The sequence below is a fragment of the Saccopteryx bilineata genome, chromosome 9, assembly GCF_036850765.1.
Source record: "Saccopteryx bilineata isolate mSacBil1 chromosome 9, mSacBil1_pri_phased_curated, whole genome shotgun sequence".
Classification (NCBI taxonomy): Eukaryota; Metazoa; Chordata; class Mammalia; order Chiroptera; family Emballonuridae; genus Saccopteryx; species Saccopteryx bilineata.
Genome location: NC_089498.1, coordinates 22,565,132 through 22,583,683, shown reverse-complemented (window position 1 = coordinate 22,583,683; position 18,552 = coordinate 22,565,132). Strand labels below are relative to the sequence as shown.

At 46.8% G+C, this 18,552-nt stretch overlaps 2 protein-coding genes across 4 annotated transcripts in view; one reads left to right on the top strand and one right to left on the bottom strand.

Annotated features, from left to right (window-relative positions):
- The window catches only part of LOC136313584 (IST1 homolog), a 23,159-nt gene extending 15,349 nt beyond the window's left edge, over positions 1-7,810 (bottom strand). The window contains 3 exon segments of the mRNA XM_066244115.1: positions 1,966-2,018; positions 7,359-7,647; positions 7,699-7,810. Of these exon segments, the coding sequence (XP_066100212.1) occupies positions 1,966-2,018; positions 7,359-7,647; positions 7,699-7,810 (454 nt within the window).
- ATXN1L (ataxin 1 like) lies at positions 7,421-18,552 on the top strand. Of its 3 annotated transcripts, none has more exons than XM_066242075.1 (4): positions 7,421-7,543; positions 9,628-9,695; positions 9,806-9,916; positions 10,975-18,552. In XM_066242075.1, the coding sequence occupies exon 4, from the start codon at positions 11,092-11,094 to the stop codon at positions 13,156-13,158; it is 2,067 nt and encodes a 688-aa protein (XP_066098172.1). In that variant the 5' UTR covers positions 7,421-7,543; positions 9,628-9,695; positions 9,806-9,916; positions 10,975-11,091; the 3' UTR covers positions 13,159-18,552. The 3 variants fall into 3 exon arrangements, with proteins under 3 accessions (XP_066098172.1, XP_066098170.1, XP_066098171.1); XM_066242073.1 differs by having other exon boundaries at positions 9,806-10,170; XM_066242074.1 differs by lacking the exon at positions 9,806-9,916.

The following is an 18,552-nucleotide window of genomic DNA, read 5'->3' as shown; positions in this document are numbered from 1 at the left end:
GGGGCAGCAGGGGGTGTTTGGAAAGGATAAAGAAGCCTTTCCATAAAAATCTGCCTGGGAGCTACCTTAAACTTTATAGCTACTGAATATTTGAAAAAGTCAGACTAGATAAAAGTTCTTTCTCTTGGTGGAGAGAAGTCCAGTAATCGGGACATTGTTTTACATTTTAAACCTTTGGAAATCTTAAAACATTTTTTCTCATTAATAGAGAGAGAGAGAGAGAGAGAGAGAGAGATCAAACCTCTGGCACACTGGGTTGACACTTCATCCACTGAGCTACCCAGCCAAGACCAGGAAACATTTTTTATTTTTATTTATTTACTTATTTGGAAACATTTTTAAAAAATTAAACTTTTTATTTTGAGTTCATTGACAGTGATATGAAGTATATAAGAAATAATATGAAGGCCTGACCTGTGGTGGTGCTGTGGATAAAGTGTTGACCTGGAATGCTGAGGTTGCCGGTTCGAAACTCCGGGCTTCCCTGGTCAAGACACATATGGGAGTTGATGCTTCCTGCTCCTCCCCCTGTTCTCTCTATCTCTTTCCTCTCTTTCTCTTTCTCTCCAATAAAAATGAATAAATAAAATCTAAAAAAAATATATGAAGAGGTCCAGGGTACACTTTACTGTGTTTTCCCCAGTGGTAACATCTTGCAAAACCAACATATCCATATTGATACAGTTAAGACACAGAACCATCTTTGGAAATTTTTAAATAATTTGATCACTATAATAATCATATCAACATTTCCACCAGTCAGAAATGTTATTTTCGCCCTAGCCGTGTAGCTTTTTTGTGGGTTTTTTTGTAGTTTTTTTTTTTATAAATAAATTTTTATTTTAATGGGGTGACATCAATAAATCAGGGTACATATATTCAAAGAAAACATGTCCAGGTTATCTTGTCATTCAATTCTGTTGCATACCCATCACCCAAAGAGAGATTGTCCTCCGTCACCTTCCATCTAGTTTTCTTTGTACCCCTCCCCCTCCCCTCCCCCTCTCCCTCCTTCGCTCCCCCCGCCCCCCCCATAACCACCACCATGTAGCTTATTTGATTAGAGCATAGTCCCAATATACCAAGGTTGCGGGTTCAATCCCCAGTCAGGGCACATACAAGTATAAACCAGTGGATGCATAAATATGTGAAAAAATAAATCAATGTTTCTCTCTTTCTCTCTCTCTCTCTCTCTCTCTCAAAGATAAGTAAATATATACATTTTTTTTGCCTGACCAAGCAGTGGCGCAGTGGATAGAGCATCAGACTGGGATGCAGAGGACCCAGGTTTGAGACCCCGAGGTCGCCAGCTTGAGTGCGGACTCATCTGGTTTGAGCAAAGCTCACCAGCTTGGACCCAAGGTCGCTGGCTCGAGCAAGGGGTTACTCGATCTGCTGAAGGCCCATGGTCAAGGCACATATGAGAAAGCAATCAATGAACAACTAAGGTGTCCCAACGAAAAACTGACGATTGATGCTTCTCATCTCTCTCCGTTCCTGTCTGTCCCTATCTATCCCTCTCTGTCTCTGTAAAAAAAAAACAAAAAACACACACACACACACACACACACACACACAATTTTTTAAAAAAAGAAATGTTATTTTAAATTCCAAAGTTGGTGGTGGTGCTCTCTGGGGAGCACACCTGCCCTATTCCCCACCACCTTTCCCAGGTGCCTTTACCATGCCTCTCTTCTTTTCCTAAGCTCCAAGAGCTCTTCTTGTGACTCTATAACTTGTTTCCTGAGCCTATTTCTTCTACAGCTCACTTCTTCTACCTCTGTGACTTTCTAAATAAACTTTAATAGTTTGAAAAAAATAAAAATAGATAAATAAGTAAATAAATTCCAAAGTTGGTAAGTAAGGCCTTAGGAGATATATCAGTGAGCAGGGGTAGCTGAGGGGTAGAGAGGTTGCACAGTGATCTGAGAAGCAGCTGGCTGGGCAGCCTGGAGTATTACTCACTCTTCTTTTTTTCCAGGACTTTTAGGCAGTTGACAACCAGTTGCAAGTTGACACTCAATCAGCTGCAAAGACCAGCTGAACATGATTTTCCCACAAGGCACAGCAACTCTGAGCAAGTTTCCCAGAGAATGAGAGAGTTATCAGTGTGAGGGGGATCCTGTTTTTCAACATCCACTTTTTTCATTCAACAAGCCCCACATAATGAATTCCTAACTGCTCGGTAAGGGCCTGGATGCGCTTGCTCGCTGTGGACCAATACCCCAGATATGACTCTTGCAATTCAAACAGGGGTTAGGTTTTCTCCAGTTTATTTTAATAGTCAGTGTTTTTACGGAAACTTTTGAGAGTTCCGCAGGAAGTTTCTGACAAACGTGAAAGTCTTTGGCAAGTGTCTGAGGAACCAGATAACAGAGGAAGATTCCCCACCCCAAGGGACATATTAGTCACATATGAAGAACTTAAAAGACCTCCTTCTAACTAAAATATTAATGAATTTGAAAGGGAAATCCCCTTGGAAGAGATCATATAACATTAATATTTTTTAATGTTTATTTTATTGATTTTAAAGACAGAAAGGGAGAAACAGGAACATATGTTACTGTATGTGCCCTGACCAGGGATCAAACCAGCAACCTCTGTGCTTCTGGACGATGCTCTAACCAATTGAGCTATCTGGCCAGAGTGAGACCACTTAACATTAAAAGCATGTGGAGCCTGACCTGTGGTGGCGCAGTGGATAAAGCGTCAACCTGGAATGCTGACGTCATCGGTTCAAAACCCTGGGCTTGCCTGGTCAAGGCACATATGGGAGTTGATGCTTCCTGCTCCTCCTTTCTCTCTCTCTCTCTCTCTCTTTCTCTCTCTCTCTCTCTCTCTCCTGTCTAAAATGAATAAATAAAGTCTTTAAAAAAATAAAATAAAAATAAAATAAAAAAAAAAAAGCATGTGGAAAGGAGGACATAGAATTGTTCAGAGAAGTAGAGAACCCACAAGCTTAAAAATTGCACATACTGCTCCAGCTGGATGGCTTGGTTGTTTAGAGTATGATCCTGATAAACAGACGTTGCGGGTTTGATCCCTGGTCAGGGTACATACAGAAACAGATTGATGTTTGTGTCTGTCTCTCTTTCCCTCCCTCTCTCTAAAATAAATCAATAAAATTTTTATATTGCAAATTTTTACCCTTGGACATCTAGAAAATCTTTTGAGGCTAGTCATTTTCTGTCACTGGCATTCAAAGATGAAGTTCCTTTCTTAAAATGACAACTTTACAGGCTGAGGCATATAAGCAGGAAGATGTGACAGTATAAAAAAATGCCACCTCCTCCCACTGTTATGACACACACAGTTTCCTAAGTTACAAGTACTTCTCATTGGTTTGATCCCTTAATATCAAAAAAGAAAAAAAAAAAAGCTGGGATAATTGTTTGAGTTTTCCCTGCCTGTACTACTGTACTACAAGTCTAGAAAAAGCCCAAAGAGGCCTGACCAAGCGGTGGCGCAGTGTATAGAGCGTCGAACTGGGATGTGGAGGACCCAGGTTCGAGACTTCGAGGTCATCAGGTTGAGCACGAGCTCATCTGGTTTGAGCAAGGGTCACCAGCTTGAGTACAAGGTTGCTGGCTCGAGCAAGGGGGCACTCCGTCTGCTGTAGCCCCCCGGGTCAAGGCACATATGAGGAATCAATCAATGAACAACTAAGGAGCAGCAACAAAGAATTGATGCTTCTCATCTCTCTCCCTTCCTGTCTTTCTGTCCCTATCTGACTCTCTCTCTGTCTCTGCCACAATAAATAAATAAATATTAAAAAAAAAAAAAAAGCCCAAGGAGGAAAGAGATGACACAGAGAACTAGTGTGAAAGTCCTGCCTGCTTAGGTAGAAGAATAACCAGCGTGGCAAGCTTTTGTTGTTGTTTTCCTGCCAACAGGGGAGCTCAGGCTTTCCCATCACACAAATTCAATCAACACACATCAAAGGAATTGAACAGGAATCCAGGGAAAGAGAAATGGAAAAAAACACTGAAGTTAAACTCTCCAATCTCTAAATGTCCCAAATACCTTTATTTTACTTTTTTTTTTTTTTTCCATTTTTCCGAAGCTGGAAACTGGGAGACAGTCAGACTCCCGCATGCGCCCGACCGGGATCCACCTGGCACGCCCACCAGGGGGCGATGCTCTGCCCGTCCGGGGCGTCGCTCTGTTGCATCCAGAGCCATTCTAGCGCCTGAGGCAGAGGCCACAGAGCCATCCTCAGCGCCCAGGCCATCTTTGCTCCAATGGAGCCTCAGCTGGCTGCGGGAAGGGAAGAGAGAGACAGAGAGGAAGAAGAGGGGGAGGGGTGGAGAAGCAGATGGGTGCTTCTCCTGTGTGCCCTGGCCGGAAATCGAACCCGGGACTCCTGCACGCCAGGCCGACGCTCTACCGTTGAGCCAACCGGCCAAGGCAATGTCCCAAATGTCCCAAATACCTTTAAAAATCTCCTTTCAGTCCTTCAGTTCTCAAAACTTTGTGGAAAGAAAAACAACTTGGTGAAATAAAATGAAGAACTTTCAGTTGAGAGTGAAAACAGATAGCAAACAGGTTAACTAGAAGAAAGTAGAAATGAGAAAACGAGAGCAAAAGAATTAGCAGGGAGCCCTGGCCGGTTGGCTCAGCGGTAGAGCGTCGGCCTAGCGTGCGGAGGACCCGGGTTCGATTCCTGGCCAGGGCACACAGGAGAAGCGCCCATTTGCTTCTCCACCCCTCTGCCGCGCTTTCCTCTCTGTCTCTCTCTTCCCCTCCTGCAGCCAAGGCTCCATTGGAGCAAAGATGGCCTGGCGCTGGGCATGGCTCTGTGGCCTCTGCCTCAGGCACTAGAGTGGCTCTGGTCGCAACATGGCGACGCCCAGGATGGGCAGAGCATCGCCCCTTGTGGGCGTGCCGGGTGGATCCCGGTCGGGCGCATGCGGGAGTCTGTCTGTCTCTCCCTGTTTCCAGCTTCAGAAAAATGGAAAGAAAAAAAAAAAAAAAAAAAGAATTAGCAGGGAAAGTCTCCCAGTGTGCGATATCTCTGTGAAATTTCATTCAACAACTATTTATTGAGACAACTAAAGTGTTTAAGATCCTGGGTTTACTTAATATAAATAACTTAGAGAATTATCCAGACAATGGAGAATACTACAGATTTTTATAGAAATAAGATAACTTTTGGTTTTTATTGCCTTAAATCTAAAAACTATATTAGCTTACTTATCACTAATAGTCCTGTCAAACTGACACAATGAAACTTCCTACCATCAATATTACAACCAAAGAAATCACAGTTGTTTGGAGTAAAAATTTCTAAAACAGGATACAGCAGAGATATGACCCACCCTTTTGGGACTGCAGCACCAAACCAGGAAATCACCTGTGTTTCACCAATGAGAACATCCTGTTGTTGTTGTTTTTAATCAGACACTCCTTTGCACCACGTAATTGTGTTAATGGTTGGCAGTCAAAAAAATTTATTTTGCTTGTATCTACCTGTGTCTGCTCTTTCAACTTTGTCTGAAAAGCAGATCTCTGAGTGTGTTATCTTGATCTGGGAAAACATAGCTATCCTTGAATACACCTGGATAGTTCAAGGGTGTCTATCTGTTTTACAGTTTGAATGCCAGTTTAGTGAGCTAAGCAATGAACTAGAAACCAGAATGCCAGTTTGTGCTAAAATGGAATCACTGAGTGACCACAGGACTTCCTTCCTGGCCAAACTGAGAGAGAAGATGACTATCATGAATATTAATATTCATGAAGCAAAGCTCTTTGACTTAGATGTCTCCAGATCAGTAGCTTCACAATGTTTTATCCATTGGTGCAAGGTGTGTGTGTGTGTGTAGTTCAAAAATTTTGTTAATTCTTTGTGCTCATCAAGGTGACAAAATATCAAAACTGAGACCTAACGATTCCCTCGAAAGAACCTTAGAGGACAGCCATGACCAGATAGATAGCTTGGATGGTTAGAACATTGTCCCAAAACACAGATGTTGCCAGTTCAATCCTCGGTCAGAGCACATACAAGGCCAGATTGGCCTGACCAATGGTGGCACAGATGGATAGAGTATTTACCTGGGACACTGAGGTCCCAGGTTCGAAACCCTGAGAGAGAGAAAGAGGGAGAGAGGGAGAGAGAGAAAATGAAAGAGAGGGAGATGAGAAGCATCAATTTGTAGTTGCAACGCTTTTTTTTAGTTGATTATTGATTTTTTTCTCATATGTGCCTTGACTGGGGGGCTCCAGCCGAGCCAGTGACCTTGGGCTTTAAACCAGCAATCTTGGGCTCATGTTGATGAGTCCATGCTCAAGCTGGGAACCTTGGGGTTTCGAACCTGGGTCCTCAGCATCCCAAGTCAATGCTTTATTCACTGTAGCACCAGCGGTAGGCACACGTTAGCTTATTTTTTTAATTTAAAATGTTTAGAGCTCTTTCATCTACATTTTACTCCCATTCCTTCATTTAGTTTGTTTTTCATTTTGCAGAAGTGCAAACCCAGTCTAAAGTAGCAAAATGACTTTCCTAAGGCCAAAGAGCTATAGAATAGGAACCAGAGCACAGCCAAAAAGCAATTATTATTGAACAGAGTTTGCAAAAACTGAAAGGGGGAAAATCCATTCAGAATTCAATCTCTCCAACAGTTAAACTTATTTTTTTCCGCTTAGTTTGTTTTTGTCAGTATGGAGAACAACTTTTTTTTTTTTAACATAGATGTAATCAAAGCACAAATTTAAATGGTGTTCCTTTTTATTTTTAGTTAAGTTCATCAGAAGTTCAAGTTACTACGAAGTTTACTAATTAATTGGCAATGAAATGGGGACCTAATGTTTTATCAAGTAGTCAGGCCCTCTTCCCACGAAACTAAGCTGCTTCCCACTGTACTAAACCCCTTATCGTATTAGAATAATTCCAGTTTTTTCTTTCCCCTACTACCTTTCATTTCTCACGGACTTTCAAGCCTTCCATTACTTGCTTCACCTTCTCCTAGAGATTGAGTCCTCCCCATTCTCATTCCCCTCAGACATTTCTTAATTCTTAGCTTCCATATTCACCCTAGATCTCCAGGGGGCTCTCCTTACTCTCCTGGGCCCGGATCGCCTCGGGGTTCCCCGAGGTTCCCAAGAGAAGGCTGCACAAATCAGGCCCAAGAAATCCAGGAAACGAGGGTCGCTGATGGCTATGCCCCGGGGCTCCGTTTAGGAACCCCTAAAAATTTACTGGAGTAGTAAGATTGTGGGGTCACTATGATGTCAAGGTGAGGGGCCTGGCCCAGCCCTATCCACGTGACCGAGCCCCAGCGGCAGGATTTCACCGCTGGGGGTGACCCGCGGGCGGCCAGCTCCCTCCCCTCCCGGGGACTCCTGGGCGTCACTCTCCTCACTCTCCGGCCAGGAGTGACACAATCGCCCCGCGCCGGGGGCGGGACGCGCTTACGCCATCTCCGGGCGCCCGACTCGGGGGGGCGCTGGGTGTGGGGCGGCTCCGGGGCCGGGGATGGCGGCGGCCGCGGTTGCGGCGGCTCCGGGACGAGCGGGAGGAGCCCGAAGAGCGCCGTGAGATGGGCAGGTGAGTGTCGCCGGGAGCGGGGGCCGCCGGGCCGGCTTCACTGAAGCCAAACAGGCCTGGGCTTGGAGCTCCGGAGGAAGTGGCCCCCCGGAGCCCGTTGCCCCCTCGAACCGCGAACCGAGGGAGCGAAAGAGGCCGCGCTTAGAGCCCCGCACCCTTTCCTCCGACCCAGCCCAGAAGGCGTCCTCCGGCCCCCGCGGCGGAGTCCCCACTGGCCGGGGTGTCCGAGTCCCTGGCGCGGGAAGGGGCCCCCAAACAAGGAAGCATCACTTGCGGGCTTAGCCCCTGCCCTGCTGCTTGAAGGGTCGACCCCATCCCTCTCTAAACGGTGAATTCCCAATTTCGGGCCTTACCCTTTTTGGAGCAAGGATTGCGGGATCACAGGAAGCCACAACCCCCAGTATCTTGCAAGCTCCTCTCTGGCGGGCGCACCTCTCGCCCTTAGCGAATTCTGGTCTCAGGCAGCGTTCGGCCTCTTGATTCTGTGGTTCTGCTGGCAGCCTTGGCAGTTCTCTGGTTCTCTGGAACAGCCCCTTTTCCCTGTTAGCTCGGGTGGGGTAGAAAGCTACGTTTTCCTACTTTTGAAATTCTCGTTGAGCCCCCTCCAGAGGCCGAGGTTTCAGATGCCTAAATGTGTTTTTGCGTTGTGGGAGCCTGATACACAGGCTTTGCTCTTATCGTCCATTCCCGCAGACCTTTTGCCTCTTTCAGTCCTTTTATTTGGCCAACCCCTCAGTGAACTAGAGGCAGGTCTTGAATGTTTTAGTTGCAGGCAGGAAGGATCATTCTAGTGTGGAAGATGTGACTACAGTTTCTGTTGGGCACGAAGGAGGAAAGCTAATTGCTTTTCAGTTACTGGAAATGCCTACAGAGAAGAGATTCACGACTTGTGCCCATTGTGTCATTTGTATTTATGGAACTAAGAATTTATCTTCCCACCATGTTTTTCTCTCCTATCACCTTCTTGTGTAAATCTGCATTTTGCCAATCTTTTTTTTTTTTTTTAATTTTTTTTTAAATTTTATTTTATTCATTTTAGAGAGGAGAGAGAGATAGAGAGAGAGAAGGGGGGAGGAGCTGGAAGCATCAACTCCCATATGTGCCTCGGCCAGGCAAACCCAGGGTTTCGAACCGGCGACCTCAGCATTTCCAGGTCGACGCTTTATCCACTGCGCCACCACAGGTCAGGCCATTTTGCCAATCTTAAGAGAGAAATGTTGCCTTCAGTTTGGTTTGAGGCATCTTGCAGTAGGGCTTGGATAGGACAATGGGTAGTTTCTCAGAGTATGATGGGTCAGTACTGCTTTCTCTGCAGAGATTAAGGTTGTGTTCTTCAGTGCTTGATGTTTCTGGCAGAAGTAGATTCAGATATTGACAGTTTAGGGTGAGTTTTCTGTTTTCCCATTGTCAGCTAGGAGAGGACCAAGGCAGATGTTTTTAATTTCTATCTTGCTGGGTTCAACACTTGATACAAAGTTGTCACCCTCAGAAAATTTTACACACATACAGAAGACCTTTTTTTTTCACCCTGAAAAATCTCTTAATAAGGCTTCCCCTTGAGTGGCTCCCCCTTGACCTCTTTTTCTGCCCTAGAAACATAAATAATTGTTCTTTTCCCTCTAGTGCCACTTTTCTCATTTAAATAACCTCCACAACTGTGTTTTCATCAGCCCTGAATAAAAGTGAAATCCGTGAAGTTGATTTTTCCTGCTTCCCATTGTTCACATGGGAACAATGTTGAGTCTTCCGCTTTTATTTGTGCATTTACTTGAAATTGGGATTGGAAATAAATTTAATCTTTGGGGAATAGGTATGGGTAGAGTGAAGAATATGATGCTAAGGAAAACAGATTTGACATAGAAAATTTTTTCCAGGGATGTCTTCCTACAAATGAGCTTAAGAGATGGCTTTTTTCTTATTTAACTGCCCGAGCACTCTGGATAAATGTGCTGTTACCTCTAGAGAAGACGATGAGGCAGGGACTTGTGAAGTCTTTGTGGCTTTGGGATTACTTTTCTTGATGACCCTGGAGAGGAGTCAGAGGTGAGGCTTCTGCGTACTTTATCCCTATGTCTGTGTTCTAGGCTCCCACGCCAGCGGGGAGGACACTGCTTCTTACAACAGCTACTCAGAAGCACCGCTGGAAGCTCAGGTAATGCAGGTGCTTTGGATACCTTGTTGCAAAAAAAAAAAAAAAAAAAAAAATCTGGGCTTCAACAGTGGAAAACCAGAACAGAGTGTAATATAGAAATCTCTTTTCAGATCCAAAGAACTGGAGCCTGATTGGAAGAAATAGGTGACAAAGTTCATATGCATTGAAGTGTTCAGACCAAAAAGATGCTTTATGACAATGGATAAAAGCATGTATGAAAGGTGACAACAAGCGAAAGGGGAGAAAGAACTTTCTTACTAATCATACAGACCTAAGATAGTAACTGGCGTGTTTGAAGGAATGGAATCAGAATTTTTAGGAAGTGGTGCCTAGAGCAGACCTACAGTGGAAAAGGAGCCACTGACAAAAGAAAACACAAAAGAAAAAAAGGGAGTGAATGAAGAAGGCAAATTGAAGGTGGTCAATGAGAAGAAAAGAAGTCTTGCCAGACTAGGGAACAAGAAGTCTATGTGAGGTCAGAGTTTTGCTACTTTGGGGGAGGAGGAGAAGCAGATACATGGTAGAACACTAGTACAGTCACTGTCTCCACAGAGCTCAAGTTTGAATGTAGTATTTCATGGGGCAAAGAAGATACAAATGTTCATAACAGGTTTAGGGAGCAAGGTTAACACAAGACACAAGCAGACCTCTTGAAACCATGTCAACACAATGAATGAAAAATAAAAATTAAAAAAAAAAACAACAACAAAAAGACACAAGCAGACCTGAAGACTTATTGACACCTGAGTCCTTGAGGTAGTGGTGATATGAGATAAAGGAGGATGAGACTTTAACCAGGCCTGGGTTGGGGGGCTGGGGCTAGGTGAGATCATAGCCAATTTAGGCTGGGGAAAGGAAGTGAGTATGAGGTCATATGTTCAGGAAAGAAGATAGCACCATAGTCTTTGGTGGCAAAAGGAGAAACTTGGAAGAGCCAGCAGCAAAGACCATGTGTTTAAATCCCTCTTAGGGCAAGAGGCTGAGAATAGTCCAGGTTCCCATCAGAGGCACGACTAACAGTGAAGCTGTTGGTCTCTCTGGATTTATTTATGCATTGTTGAATGTTTGTCCTTGTAGCTTTGTGGTTTTATGACTTTCTTTCATGTCCTAGGCTGAGTGAGGGAGAGGGTAGCATTCTTGTCTGCCCCTCACTCATACCTCTTTTTTCCCAACAGTCCCCTTTGTCACATCCTTCTGCGTGGGCACAGTTCCTGCTATTTCCTTTGATTTGGTTCACCCCTAGGTTACTTTTCTTTGCCTCTGATTTGTTCCCTGGCAGATGTGGGTGCCCCAGCCATCAGCAGAGAGGGGTTCAGGGGAGCCACAGAGAAGCCCTTTCTGATGCCCCAAGGAGCAAGCCGACCCCTTCCCGGCTCCAGGAACACCACAAAGCAATATGAAACCTGTTCATGAGAGGAGTCAGGAATGCCTTCCACCAAAGAAACGAGACCTCCCCGTGACCAGCGAGGATATGGGGAGAACTACCAGCTGCTCATCTAACCACACACCCTCCAGTGATGCCTCCGAGTGGTCCCGAGGGGTGGTGGTGGCAGGTCAGAGCCAGGCAGGAGCCAGAGTCAGCCTGGGGGGTGATGGAGCTGAGGCCATCACTAGTCTGACGGTGGACCAGTATGGCATGCTGTATAAGGTGGCTGTGCCACCTGCCACCTTCTCCCCAACTGGCCTCCCATCCATGGTGAACATGAACCCCTTGCCCCCCACATTTAATGTAGCATCTTCACTGATTCAACATCCAGGAATCCACTATCCCCCAATCCACTATGCTCAGCTCCCATCCACCTCTCTGCAGTTTATTGGGTCTCCTTACGGCCTTCCCTATGCTGTGCCACCTAACTTTCTACCAAGTCCCCTTCTATCCCCTTCTGCCAACCTTGCCACTTCCCACCTTCCACATTTTGTGCCATATGCCTCTCTCCTGGCAGAAGGAGCCACTCCTCCCCCCCAGGCTTCATCCCCGGCTCACTCATTCAACAAAACCCCCTCTGCCACCTCTTCACCTGGGCAGCTGCCACATCACTCCAGTGCTCAGCCACTAGACCTCGCTCCAGGCCGGATGCCTATTTATTACCAGATGTCCAGGCTGCCTGCTGGGTACACCTTGCATGAAACCCCTCCAGCTGGTGCCAGCCCCGTTCTTAACCCTCAGGAGGGCCAGCCTGCTCCGGAAGCAGCCCCTGCCAATGGACAGAGACAGCGAGAGCGAAATCTAGTAACACGGGAAAGTGAAGCCCTGGACTCTCACAACAGCAAGGGCAACGACCAGGGACTGGTGCCAGTGGTAGAATGTGTGGTGGACGGACAGTTGTTTTCAGGTTCCCAGACTGCACGGGTGGAGGTGGCAGTGCTGGCACACCGAGGGACCCCAGACACCGACCTTGAGGTCCAGCGGGTGGTTGGCGCTTTAGCTTCTCAGGACTATCATGTGGTGGCAGCTCAGAGGAAAGATGAGCCCAGCCCCCTCAACCTGTCCCATCATCCCCCTGACCATCAGGGTGAGGGGCGAGGTTCAGCCAGGAACCCAGCAGAGATGGCTGAGAAAAACCAGGCCCAAGGGTTCTACCCTCAGTCCCATCAGGAACCGGTGAAACACAGACCTTTACCCAAAGCAATGGTTGTAGCCAATGGCAACCTGGTGCCCACTGGAACTGATCCAGGCCTGCTGCCGATAGGTTCGGAGATCCTGGTGGCATCAAGTTTGGACCCGCAGGCCAGAGCCATCTTCCCAGACAAGGAGCCAACACCACCCCCCATTACCTCCTCCCACTTGCCCTCCCATTTCATGAAAGGCGCCATCATCCAGCTGGCGACAGGGGAGCTGAAGCGGGTGGAGGACCTCCAGACCCAGGATTTTGTGCGCAGTGCCGAAGTGAGCGGGGGGCTGAAGATTGACTCGAGCACAGTCGTGGACATTCAGGAGAGCCAGTGGCCTGGATTTGTCATGCTGCATTTTGTGGTTGGTGAGCAGCAGAGCAAAGTGAGCATCGAGGTGCCCCCCGAGCACCCCTTTTTTGTATATGGTCAGGGTTGGTCCTCTTGCAGCCCTGGGCGAACTGCACAGCTCTTCTCTCTGCCCTGCCATCGGCTACAGGTGGGAGATGTCTGCATCTCGATCAGTTTACAGAGCTTGAACAGTAACTCAGTTTCTCAGGCCAGCTGTGCTCCCCCAGGGCAGCTGGGTACCCCCCGAGAAAGGCCTGAGAGGACAGTCTTGGGACCCAGAGAGCAATGTGACAGTGAGGGGAAGAGCCAGCCGTCAGGCGAGGGCTCCCGAGTGGTAGAGCCCTCGCAGCCAGAGCCTGGTGCTCAGGCCTGCTGGCCAGCTCCGAGCTTCCAAAGATACAGCATGCAAGGGGAGGGGGCAAGGGCTGCGCTACTCCGTCCCTCTTTCATCCCACAGGAGGTAAAGCTGTCCATCGAAGGGCGTTCCAATGCCGGAAAATGAACCTCTCTCCCAGACCAGACTGGGGCTTTACCCCGGAGCTGGGCCTCACCGTGAGCAGGCAGAGGATTTGCACATGCCGAGTAGAGAAGGGCTGTCGGCAGTGAGTTTGGGGGTCGGGGCCAGGAGGCATAAAGGCAGCCTCCCAAGGCAGGGTCTGTTGCTCATTACCCTGTGGCATCCTTTCAGGACAGCCCCAGAGGATGCTGTGATGGGGAGCAGCAGGCCTGGGCCAAGGAAGGAAGGGGGTGCACTCTGGATAGGAAACATTCCAAATATCAGGGCCTCCCTGTTTGTTCCTCCCCATCCTAGCTCCTGCAAGGGGAAAGTCGGGCTTTGGGAGCAGGTGGCAGAGGGAGGGAGCAAAGAAAGAGCCAAAAATGATGATCCACAGCTTATAGTAGCAGTTCAACTGTCTGAAGTTATTTTTCCTTTTTTGTGGTGGGAGGGCAGGAGGCCCTATGGTTGGAATAAGAGGGTTTTCTTTTGAGAGCTGTGCACTTTAAAGGGTAATTTGTTACACAGATGTCTGTGGCTGGTTTGTGAGGGGGGAGCACTCATCTACAGGACTCTGGTTGATCCTGCTTCAGCCTTTCTCATTTCTCCTCATTTCTTCCACAAGCTTCTAGCACTAGGAGAGAGAGAAGCTCCTCCAGGGTTCAGAGTGAAGTGCTTCTTTGGCCCAGACCCAGTCAGGGACTTTGGAAGAAAGACCTTATGGCCAGGCTGACCAGGCTCTAGGCAGGGCTTCTGGAAAGGTAGCTGACCTAACAAAGCTCCTCCTATCCAGCATGCCAGAATGCTACGAAGTTGTGCTGAATCTCTAGTTGGTAATGGTGACTTTTGAAAGAACCAGTGGACTCTTTTCCCAGGCCCTGCACCCCTTCTCTTTCTGTGTTGTGCCTAAGTGCCTGCGTGGCTCCCACCCTTCTGCTGCCCCAACCCCTCTGCATGGTTTCTTGACCTGGGCCTAATTTGTAGCTGCACTGCCTTTCCCCTTCTGCAAAATTGGTTTTGTCCACTCTGACCAAGACCTCTAGTTTTTGGTGTGTAGGGGTCTCTGATTTCCTCTTCAGTTACAGTCTCTGTTTTTAAAAGCTCAGAAAGAATCATGTCCCCTCTGCAACTGAACAGCATGGTGGAGAAGGAAGGGAGCTGTGCCCCGAGTCAGGGCAAACACACCTGGTGGTCAGGCATTACCCATCCTGGCGTTCTTCCACAGCCCCGCCTGTCCCAATCCCACTTGCTCTCCTAGCTGTCCCCTTTCACAGCCAGCTCGAAGGTTCTGGGATAGTCTTGATAACATTTCAATACCTGAAGTCGCCTACATTTCATTTTGTGGTGGAGTGGTCCTCTGCAAAGAATACTTTCAATCTTAGTTGTGTTTGCCCCCCTGTATCTTAAGCCCACGTTTTCTTCACAACTTAAGCATCAGCTCAGACTGTGGGATTCTACTGGGTATTGAGAATTAGGCGGCTCCCCGCCACCAGTTTTCAGGTGAGTGGGTGGGATTTTTGTTTGTTTTTCTAGGGTCTTTTGACTCTTGAAGCAACTCAGGGTATTGTCCACCTAGCTCTCTGGTGAGGCTTCTCCCAGGTTATGATCCTGGTATTTCCTTTAGAAATGTACTTGGACTGGCCAAGGCCTGGCCTGTCATCAGGAGTCTCAAACCTCTGAGGTCTGATCTCTGCTCTGTCAAAGACTTGAAGCAAGTCTTGTGACCTCTCACTCTTTCACTTCCTCCCCAGCTGCCAAATGGGGATAAATAATCTTACCTACCTCCTGGGGGGAGGGGGAGTTCTGAGAATGGAGTCATTCTTAGTGTTCAGGTGCTAAAGGTTGTTCTCCTGGGGGAACAAAGTGGCTGAAACTGGCTTGTTTGTTACAAGCCTACACTCCACTTTTTCATTCCTTGAGAGCAGTTATCTGGTCGGTCAGCTTTTGGAGGCTCATCCAAAGGAAGCTGCTGTCCTGACTGTGAGTACTTAAGTCTCCAGTTCACCTCAGAACCAAACACCAACCCTGTCTGGTGAACACTCAACCTGTACTCATTTGGGATCATGCTCTTTCCCTTCTCTGTTCCCCATTCTCTGAATGCTGCTTTCTTGGGTTTCTTTCCTACCATCGGGCCTGTGGGGCTGTCTTGAGGAATCCTCTCAGATGATGGCCCTTGGAAAAGGCCTCTTCTCTAGCTGTCCATGAGCAACTCATTCCTAGGGATGATTGTTTGCACGGGTTTCTCAGAAACATCCTTCCTCACAAATGAATCTAGTGACCTGCATATAGCAGACACTCAAGAAGTGTCCACCAAGGACACCAACTGAGCTTCCTCATTATGGGAGCAAATCTATAACCAGACCCAGGCCAAGTAATTTAAATCAAATAACCCTCTACTACCCAACCTGGTAACTTCCACTTAATCATGGAAAGAAAATCTTGTGCACCTTGGCAAGTTGGGCCCCAACCTTTCTGCTGCTGTTCCCGTCTGTCTCTTGCTGGGAAAGCAATATCAGCAGCTCCCCTGATACTGTACCGTGCATATGTAATATATATTAATACTTGATTTTGCGAACTGCACAGGTGTCTTCTGTAAGGTATGGTCTCCCAGAAAGAGCAGCTCTGTGCTCTAAATCTTGGTCAGAGCTGTGGCATTCCCCCTTACCTTTACCCTCTGGTTCAGTCTTTCTTCCAAGTATGAGAAGAGTAACCTATGGTGTGTCCATTCTTCCTTACAGGAATTTCCTAAGTTTGCAGTAAACTTAAGACTGGTTTGGAGAGAGCATTTTAGTGGGAGGCTGTCAGCTATTTGGGGAATGGGCAATGAAGGAGGCCAGAGCCAGTCTCTTGTCAGTGGTAGGCCATTCCCAGAGCCTAGGGATAGAAAGGAGGACTGCTAACTTTGGCACTACATAGAAATGACTCTACCACTATGACAGTAGGGGAACCAGGTAAGGGATGGGTAATACATCCAAGTCTTGGGTCATCATCCCTATCAAGGTTACACACAGGGGGGATGGGGAGGATGGTAGTATGGGAAAAGGGGACCTAGGAGTTCAGAACTGAGCACTTGTACCTATGGGGAGGGACCCTAGCTGATCTGGACTGACCCTTCTACACTCTTGGTCCCAGTTGGTCATGATGCTAAGGGCTTTGGTCTGCGCTGCTTTGCCACTGCTGCCGTCTGCTCACTGTCCTGCCTGCTGCCCTTTACACCTTCCTGTCCTTCCATGTCTCTGGCCATATAGATGAAATTCAGGTATCCTTTTCATTCTCACCTGTGCAAGTGTTACTTCATTGCAAAGTCATGGTGACTTGGAATAGTATGACTTGCTGCTGGCGAGCTGGTGGGTCCCAAGGGATATGGCTTTAGTGCCTGTCAATAGCCCTTTGGCTCCAAATAGCTGAGTCTCTTGAGAGAAAAACAAGCAGGTTCTACTAGTGGGTGTTTTCTGTGTATTGATGTCTTTCCTTTGTGGTATCTTGTATCCTGTTTTTAAAAATAAATGACAAGGAACCAGGTTAGGGCCTGTGCCAGCAATCCCAGGAAGGTTCATCTGGCTCCAGTTATGTGGATTCTGGTCTTGTGTTGGGAAAGGGTTTGAAGTTTGACTAAAATAGCCCTTTAGTGGGGTTTAGTTTTATTTTTACCATGGCATCATAGGCGATGCACTGGTTGGAGGTATGATTTAAACTTGCAACAGGTAGGCATATTGAAGAGTTGAGTGACCACACTGGAAATGAAAAGTAGACTTGGGTTTACTGGGAAATGGCCTGGGTCCATTGAAGTATCCTGATTAATTGGCCATGGGATATTAGGTCACAGTCTTAAAAGCAAAGTGAATAGGGCAAATGCCAAGTTTTAGGGTGACGACTTGGCCTCCTAGGTGGAAGTTTACCAAAACACTGAAGCTACAAAACTTTTCAGATGGGAAAAAGTGTACACTACAGTTGAAGAGCTGAACTGTGCTAAGTTGGATGTTGACCAGGAACCTATTAGTCCTTTGCTGGGAAGCCTTCAACCTTCCAAGCTTCCCTGGAGTAGGGAAGGCCTCGCATATTATGCAATAATAAAATAAGCACCTGGGTCTTTGCAGCTGTCAGTTGCTCTTTCAACTCTAGGATCCTTCTTTGGACTAGAATCCTGGTCTGGGCCTAGGATGACCCTGGCCCTAGAGTTGTCTGCACTCTCTCCTTACCTACAGACTATGCACAGCGCCTGGGGTGGAAGGAGTGGTGTGGTTCGCCCTGCTGAACCTCCCCAGCAGGAACAGTAGTAATAAATGCACTTTTCACACTAAGGTTTCTTTACGAGTTCTGTTAAGCCTAGGTTCTTGCTCGGTAGATTGCAAACTCAAATGTCTGGTCCCAAAGCCATTCTAACTGCAAATGCCCAGCAGTGAAGGTGGCCTCAAATTGGGATCCTGTCTGCAGTATGTGGCAGCAGCCCGTGTGCCTTTACCTATCGTCAAACTTGCATTTATTTCTGTCTTTATGACTGTCATGGGGACTGAAGTTCATCAGAGAGAGAGAGCATGAGCTAATGAAGTGGTTTACACCCACTCTGGACAGGGAGTTTGCACGTAGTTGTGAGCTGAGTGGTTAGTGCATTGCTGGTATTGCTTAAGGCAGGGTTCATCCCTCATTTGCTTGATACACTTGAGAGAATCTTGTCTTGGGGGAGAGACTGACTGTTTTCATGGCAAACTTGAAGTATTAAAAATAAGGCTGTCCCCTACAACCTTCCTAGTCACATACAGGATCCTTGTAGCCAAAACAGTATGTCCCACCTGCAGAGAGCAAAGTGCTCTCAGCTTGCACAGCACCTTAGGGGAGGGAAGACTATGTATAGGGAATGGGGTGGAGAAAGGAGGATGGGAATGTCATCCAGTTGGCTTTAGGGTCCCAAGGAATAGAGAAGGTCAGCACTGGGGCGGTCTGGATGGATCTCATTGGTGTAGGAGTTCCCTGTAGATAAATTACTGACCCCCAACTACCAACCCCGGTATGTAATGGCTGAATTAATATGTAATCAACTGCATTGTATCTAAAGCCTTAGAACTAGTCAGGTGCTCCCCCCACCCATACCATTTCTTACCCTTTAATCCTACCTGATCTTTAACAAAGCATTAATAATTCTAAGGATAATCTCTATTTTGTTGTGCTTTTTTGTAACTGTTTTAAATAAATCAATTTGTACTGTATATTTGTACTTTTGTGAGATCCTTTTTGCTGTTTTACCATTTTAAGTCTCTGTACTTGGCTATACACAGATTGTATTTTTATTGTTAATGCTCTTCTATGGATACCTGCATTTAACTTGTGGACTATGTAAACACAATATATATCAATATCTATATATCTATATATCTATCTATATAAACTACTAGCTTTTCCTTT

Coding starts and splice junctions, on each gene's coding strand:
- ATXN1L (XM_066242074.1), top strand. CDS start 11,092: ATGAAACCTGTTCATGAGAGGAGTCAGGAATGCCTTCCACCAAAGAAA.